The 8,115-nt window shown below is 31.0% G+C and overlaps 1 protein-coding gene across 1 annotated transcript; it reads right to left on the bottom strand.

The window, feature by feature from the left end:
- Nucleotides 1-4,787: 4,787 nt before the first annotated feature.
- LOC111805542 (dof zinc finger protein DOF3.6-like) lies at nucleotides 4,788-6,257 on the bottom strand. The gene is made up of 2 exons (XM_023690654.1): nucleotides 6,112-6,257; nucleotides 4,788-5,997 (listed from the first exon to the last, which is right to left on the bottom strand). The coding sequence occupies exons 1-2, from the start codon at nucleotides 6,163-6,165 to the stop codon at nucleotides 5,005-5,007; spliced, it is 1,047 nt and encodes a 348-aa protein (XP_023546422.1). The 5' UTR covers nucleotides 6,166-6,257; the 3' UTR covers nucleotides 4,788-5,004.
- Nucleotides 6,258-8,115: the final 1,858 nt, after the last annotated feature.

The raw sequence follows: 8,115 nt of genomic DNA, 5'->3' as shown, positions 1-8,115 counted from the left end.
TATATATATATATATACACATATACATACATATACAATACTTGGTGTTTTCTGGGCCAATTGTTTATGTAGCCTTATAAATAATACTGAACGGACTAGCAACTCACGTAATCGTTGACCTTCCTCTTGCAAGTTGGTTATGATTAGCTTTATCGAGATGAATTGTGAAAAGGCTCCTAATTCTAAAATATTTTAAAATTGACCTTCCACAATGGTATGATATTGTCTACTTTGAGCATAACCTCTCATAGCTTTATAAACTCATGATCATTCCCTAAATTAGCCGAGGTGGGACTTTCATCATCCAACATCTCCCCTTGAACAAACATCTCCCCTTGAACAAAGTACGCCTCCCCATAATCGAGGCTCAACTCCTTTAGAGTCTTAGAGTCTTAGCCATTTTTTACTGCCTTCGAAGAGGCTCGACTCATTTTCCTTTGAAGTCCTTTGTTCGACATTTGAGGATTTATCAATCTATTGGCACGACTAAGTTTAGAGCATGACTCTAATACCATGTTAAACGAACACGACTCTCCACAATGGTATGATATTGTCCAGTTTGAGCATAAGCTCTCATGACTTTGCTGACTTTCTGTTAAGTATATTTAGTAATAAATTATAGTTTACCATATACATTATATTCGATATTTTATTATAAGGCAAATATCTAATATTTGCCTTATTACGATAGGTATCTTTCCATTTATTGTTATTTCCCTTTATTACTATTTTCATATCCTTGTAATTTATTTGATTATAAATAATATAACGTTCACACCATTTAGGTGTAGTGGATTAATCAAACATTCACACTTTCCCAATAGGCCTCATAGCACTAGAGAGAGTATTGTTTGTTTATAAACATATGATCATTCCCTAAATTAGCCGATGTAAGACTTTCATCATCAAAAAGTAAATATCTAAATTTTATTTTTAAAGATTAATCATACAAATATTAATGGGTTCTTTTTTTCTTATGTTTTAAAAAATTAATTTAGACTAAGAATAATAGTTTTCTTAAAATTATTTTTTATATTATGATTAATGTTTCTTCATTATTGTAATATTGGAGGTATTTGAAAAAGAGTTGTTGGATTTAACGGAACAAATGAAAACCGACACCACTTGCACTGTCGGACCACCCGCCGGAAATGGCGGCAAAGTCTTCTCTCTGATCGAATTTTTATGTCAACTAATAAGCCCTCAAGTCGTCGTTTAACTCTATCTTGATTACCTTTGACTTTTTCTTAAGTTTGACCTAGTCTTATCATTCATTTTAAATATTAATATGTTCTTATTAATTTTATGTTTAATCAACTTGTAAATAAAAAAGTATAAGAAATGGTTGTTATATTTAAGATATAAAATTCAACGTTTTAAAATTTCAGAAAATTGTTAGAATTTTATTTAATAATTAAAAGAAATTAAAAATATTTATATAAAATTAAGTTTATCATAATCATGGACTTAAATATATAATTTTGTATAAATCATATTTTAAAGATTATGATAAATTTTTCTATAATTTCAGCCAAGCATGAACCAGGTCTGTTGATTGGGGGTTTTCTTGCAGTTCAAGTTCGTATTGACCAAATTCACATTAAAATTCATTTAATTCTTTGATCTCATCCTTTTTTTTTTTTTTTTTTTTTNAATTCTAAGTGGAGTTGAAAATAATTAAACCATAATCAATTAATTAGCACTTTAAACCGTGATTAATTTAGTTTAGTTGACCATTTACATCATCCTTAAGAAACATGAAATTTTAAAAAATTAAATAAAATAAAGAAAGAAGGAGATTAATAAGAAGAATTAATAAGCTTTTATTTAATATTACATCGCGTTTACTAAGTCATAAACCCTACAATTTCTAGAAAAAAATTAATAATTTTTTCTTTCTTACAAATGAAATGTTGGTGTAACCTTCCAATCCTTTTTTTCTCTCTCTTGTAAAAAAGTTAATTATATTTTTATTTTCGAGTCAATCGAACTTATCATCAATCAATATATGGTGTTGGATGATGAAAGTCTCACATCGGCTAATTTAGATAATGATCATCGATTTATAATCAAATAATACTCTCTCTATTGGTGTAAGGCTTTATGGAGAAGTCCAAAGCAGAGCTACAAGAGCTTATGCTTAAGGTGGACAATATCATACCATTGTGGAGAGTCGTGTTCATCTAACATGGTATCAAAACCTAATAGATTAGAATAAAATATTTTGAAGGAAAATTTCAATGATAATTATTTTAATTATTATTATTATTTTTTTTAATGGCTAACCTTCATGGCCCATTCGAAGCCCGTTCTGTGAAGTGGTGGATTTGGAGGCCCATTGGTAGCAGCCCATCGTATTGGGCTTACTTTTCTTATAATTCTTTGACCTGGTCTCCCTAGGCCCCACTAAGTTGAACCTCTACAAAAGATAGATTCTTTCTATATATTTATTAAAACTATCTAAACTTTAAAATATGCATAAATTTTTAATTATTTTTTTGTAATAATAATTTTTTTAATTTTAAAATTTTTATTTAATAAATAATTTCCATATTTAAATGAATTTTTTAATTCACAAACCAACAGAAACATAAAATTAAAAATTTTGAGTGTATTATTCAAAGTAATTTTATATAATAAATGTATTAATTTTTAAAAATTTTGAATGTATGTTATGTTACATACAAAATTTAAAATTTTATTAAATATTTTTAAGGAATGCAAACAAAAAAAAAAGGGTATGATTTAAAAAGAAATGAAATGGGAAGGGGTGGAGGTTAAATAAATAAAGTTGGAGGACCTTACTTTAATAAGACTCCACTAAGTGTATGGTGGGATGTGACAAAGAAGAAAGCCCCACATAATTTGTGGACTATTTTTATTTCCAAACTTAGTCAAAAGCTAATTCCTCTCTCTTATACAACCCAACAATTAATACAAAAATCAATGCCATTTCATTTTCTTTTTTTTATATTATTATATTTGTTGAATATTTTACCCAAAAGGAATTCATATTAATTATTACTAACACGGCTCCACATTCCCGCTCTTTTATCTCTTCCTTCCATTTAATATTTCATCGATTCAGTGTTATATGAACACGACTCTCCACAATAGTATGATATTGTCCAGTGGCTAGGACCCGTTATTTTTTCAAATATATGTTCGTATGCGCTCGTAAATTATAATCTAAGTTTATAACCGTTTAGACCCATTATTTTTATTTAAAAAAAAAAAAAGAAACTTCTAAAAATGGGAAAGAATCTTGGTTGCATATGATTGAGCACATATGGAAGAACGTGAGGGGTTATAAGGTGAATAAACACATGCATATTGGAATCTCTCTCTAATTTTAAGCTATCTTTTTCTTTAATTTCTTGGCATAGATGAGATGAGATGAGATGAGAGAAAGTAAAGGAAAAAGGAAGCAAAGGACATGATAAAGGTAAAGCTGCAATGGAAACAGAGAGAACATCTTCACGCCTATGCATGTGGCCATCAACCCACGACAACAACATCAACACCACCTTAAAACACCCTTCCTATCTTACCTTGGAATTCCGAGCTCTCCTATTCATCCTTATAAAATAACCGACCTAATTAGTATGTATGGTAATGAGTTGAAAAGACGTAACAGTGCTAAGCACAGGTCGATACGTCGCGTATTTTGTTGATAGTAATGGGTAGGTTTTGCATTATGTAATTGTTGATCCCAAAAGAGGATGAATTCCATGAGTAGAATATTGGATTTGTGTAAAAGAAATAATCCAAAGTAAGATTCCATTCAAAGAAAAAAGAATAAAATCTTAAGAAGTAAATGATGGGAAGTACTGACATCATAACCCATCATGCAAAATTCCATCCACCCCTTTCCTTTTGCTTTGATTTCACTTTTGTTTAATCACAATCAATAGGGAAAGTAAGAGAAGTAATTAAACCAACCAAAAATGTTATGTGGTAAAGAGGAAGGGTTTCTCCCTTTTTCTTCTACTTTTGACCAATTTCAACCAATTTGAATAGTGTTTGTGTGCTCTTAGACACCTCTACGCTCACTTTTTGAACCAATTTGTAATATAAATGGACCCGAGATCTGTCTTAAACTTAATGATTGTTCTGTTAATACTATCTAAACGAGCATACTACTTGACATATACTCGTTCTTTTGAGCTTACAAGTCCATTTCGTCATATCCCATGTAAGTTGTACTCGAATCGTATCATCTGGGTTTGGTTTCGTTTCCCGTTCCATATGAAATCACCAAGATAGGTTGTGACATATTTAATTTTGGACATTATTGGCTAAGAAAAGGGGGTTTGTAGGTTTGGTGTGAGGAATATATTAGGGTTTAGGGAAGAATCTAAAAGGAAGAAGAGGCACAAATTTAAATGCATTCAAACTGCAGTTTCTTTTCAGGAAGCTGGAAAAGAAAATCATAGTGAGCCATTAAAACATTACCCAAAAATACGAGACTAACCTTTAAGATGGGACCTCTGAGATATTTCTAAAACGAAGATTCAAGAATGACGCTCCAAACATGCATGTATCTAATTAAATGAAAGAAAAAACTCGAACATATCTTGAATTTTCGTTTATAAGGATGTGGAAACCTCTCTCTAGCAGAAGTGAAAGTCCGAATAAGACAATATCTGTTAGGGGTGGGATTGAGATATTAAAATTAACCCGTTAAACCATGCTCGAGCTTGTATTGTAGTACGAAAAAATGGTAGGTTATTATCGATAATCGATGGTACGTTACGTTTTCGAGAGGATTTGTTATGTTCTAAAAAGAGCAGTGGATCATGATTCATTTGATTTCACAAAGAGATTATACAATATTAGCTCTCTTCTCAAGTCAGATAATACCAAACTTTTGAATGCACATATTACAAAGTTCCTAAATTAAACCCCAAATTTGAATGAATCAAGAAAAAAAAAAAAAAATAGCCTATCATACTAATTTTTGTTCCTAATGCTGAAATTCATCCACCTTCTTCCCCTTCCAAAATCATAAGAGATGGGTAGTGGAAGAAGTTGAATTGAAATGATCTGAAATTTGATCTGTCCAAGCAATGTTCCCAGGTGTTGTGGTTGTAATTGAATTCCAGAACTGATCATTTGGTTGAATTCCCAGAAAATTTCTTGACAAATTGTTAATCCCTTGAGTATCCTCCATGAGTTTCATGCTGCCATTTGTGGTACCCAACAGATGAGTTGTGGTACTAAACCCATTGTCCAGTAATGGCTTTGAGATATCAGCTGGTTGTTGTTGTTGATGATGATGATGATTATGATGATCTTCAGCCATGAAATTTGAATACATCCCATTTTGTTGATGTAAATTTGCAAAAAAGGGTATTTTCCATTGGGTATGATCCGTGATTCCACTTGATAAAATTGTTGATTCCCCTCCTGATGAATTGGGGATTTGAAGGCCTTCAAAGTTTAACCCAATGTTCCCAAAATCACTAAGATTGTGTAAATTTGGAGCCAAAAATGGGAAATGGGTTGGCGGAGGAGGACCCAATTGATGGCTAATGATATCTGTTGTGCAACTGTTTGATGACACCGTGCTCGTTGAAGTACTCGAACCCGCTGGAGATTTCGACCGGTTACTCCCTCCTTTGCTGCTTCTCTTACTCGACCGTCGACACCCGCCCCCAACCGGTACATTCCTCATCGCCCCACCTCTCGTCCAGTACCGACGACAGGTCTTGCAAAAATGGCGCGGTTGAGTGAGGCTATAGTTGTTGAAGTAACAAAACTTCGTGTTGGTTGACTCACATCTAGGGCATTTTAACCCCGCTTCCGGTTGCGGTATCTTCGCCATCCTAGCTCGATCCGTCATCGACCCAGGTCGGATCGAGCTAGGTACACCACCTCCACCACCTCTATCCCCACCCCCACCTCCGCCACCGCCAGCTGCAGCTGGCTGTGCCGTCGGCGGAAGGTGTTGGCCGTTATTAGTCTCACAGCCACTTCCTTGGAGGTGATTTGGTTGCTATAAGCACAAAACCCCAAATCAAAATGTTTGGTATATTGAAGAAAGAATTAGGGTTTTTCTAAAATCTTTTGTAGTGAAGAAGCTAAATGAAGAACAAAGAAGAAAGCTTACCTGAGAAGGCCAATTGGGTGGATCAAGAAACACAGGAACTGAAGAGAAAACCATGGAGATAAGTATTCAAAAGAGGAAAAATCAAAACTTGCTTATCACAAACGAAAATAAAGAACACAGTATGATGAGAGTTGAGTGGGAGAGAAGAAAGCTAAAGTAGAGTCTATATATATATATATATATATATATATAGAAATGAAGTTAAAAATTATATCTTTAGGGTTTCGAAAGAGAGAGAGAAGAAGAAGAAGAAGAAAGTATAAATATGGATATAATATATTTTGTTTTGGCCATGCATGCTCATCAGTACACACAATAAATAAATAAATAAATAAATATTTCTAGAAAGAAAAGGTGAAGTTATGGTGGAATGGTCTTAAGTGGTCGTGTCACAATCCAATGTCCTTTTGTTTCTCTTGTCTATTTCACCCTTAAAAAAAAAAAAAAATGCAATTTTCTCATTCTCAATAATAAACACGTTCTAACATTCATTAATCAAATTCCATAATAAAAAATCTATTTTTCTTTGTGGTTAGGTTAAGAAAATTGACAATTAACTCCAAAACGAATAACTTAAATAGTTTTATTTTTTATTTTTCTTTATATTAGTCATGGGAATATTGAATATATGTCATTAAAGTGAATATAAAAAAACCATGATGATGTATGCATTCATGTATGTATGTATGTGTGGAGTGAAAGGGACATGCATATTAATAATGTATAATTTTTTAATTTGAAGTGGAGTCTTGTTGGCTAAAAGACCCACCATTATTTAACCATGCAAACCAGATAATATTATATAAAGTTTTCCATTTTTAGGTTTGAAATATTTTTATTTTTTTCAATTTAGCAAAATTAATTCAACATCCAAATTGTTGGAAAATAAAATAAAATAAAATAATTAATTAATTAAATTTCCTTGATTTCTTGTATTAAAAAAATAAATTTTAGGATCAAAATTGAAAAAAAAAAAATAATAATAAAAGTGGATTTTATGCGTTGTATGTTCTAGAAGAAGATAAAATTGGTTCATGTCCATATTGTGAAAAAAAAAATATTAAAATAATAAATAATAAACATAGAGAGAGTAGAAAAAAAAAAGGATATTTTTGTCCCAACATAATAATGAATGTGAGTTTTATTTTCTCGACTTTAATTATTAAAAGAGCATTTATTGGTTGTATATGTACAGTTCAAAACCGACCAATTTTGTTACTGAAATTCTGAGTCAGTTGTTGGAAGTACACATTTTCGTCTTTAATCATTAATCTCTTTTGCCTAAATTAATATCTAATGAAAGTTTTTTTTTCCCGTATTTCTTAAACAATATTATAATAATTAAACCGCATTCATCGTATTAGATTCCCCGACATTATTATCAAGTTTAATTACATCATAATTATTTTAATTTTTAATTTATTCACACGTAAACATCACTAAATTAATTTAATTCATATATATATATATATATTCCATAAATTAAATCCAAGCAAAAAAAAAAAATTAAAAGTCGACATGGTAGGTATACTAGGTTATGAGCACAAAAATGTTGGGATCTCGAGCATGTGACTGACTTTAACAATTTTAAAAATAAAAATAAAAAGAAAATAATTTAAAAAGAAAAAAAAAAAGTACGTGTGTATGTTTTGGGAATCTAATTCCCTCTCCATCCAATCAAATCTTTGCCGGAATATTTCTTTATCGCATTTTCATGCACCCTCCGAACCCCAATAAAAAAAAAAAAGTATATAAATATAAATATAAATACAGATACAAATATATATAAATATGTAAATATATAAATATATAAATATAAATAGGGAAAGATGTGAAAGCAAAGCGTATAGCTCCATGCAGCTTTTGCCTCCCTTATCGCATACCAAGTATATTTATTTCTTCATATCTTTTTTTCCTTTTTATTTATTTTTATTTTATTTTATTTTATTCAGGATATTACTTCGTATCATTGCTGACACGCCCATCCCTCTTCGCTTTTTTTTT

Source organism: Cucurbita pepo, chromosome LG01 (assembly GCF_002806865.2).
Source record: "Cucurbita pepo subsp. pepo cultivar mu-cu-16 chromosome LG01, ASM280686v2, whole genome shotgun sequence".
Classification (NCBI taxonomy): Eukaryota; Viridiplantae; Streptophyta; class Magnoliopsida; order Cucurbitales; family Cucurbitaceae; genus Cucurbita; species Cucurbita pepo.
Note: the sequence above shows the minus strand (reverse complement) of the source record. Positions and strands in the feature narration are given on the sequence as shown.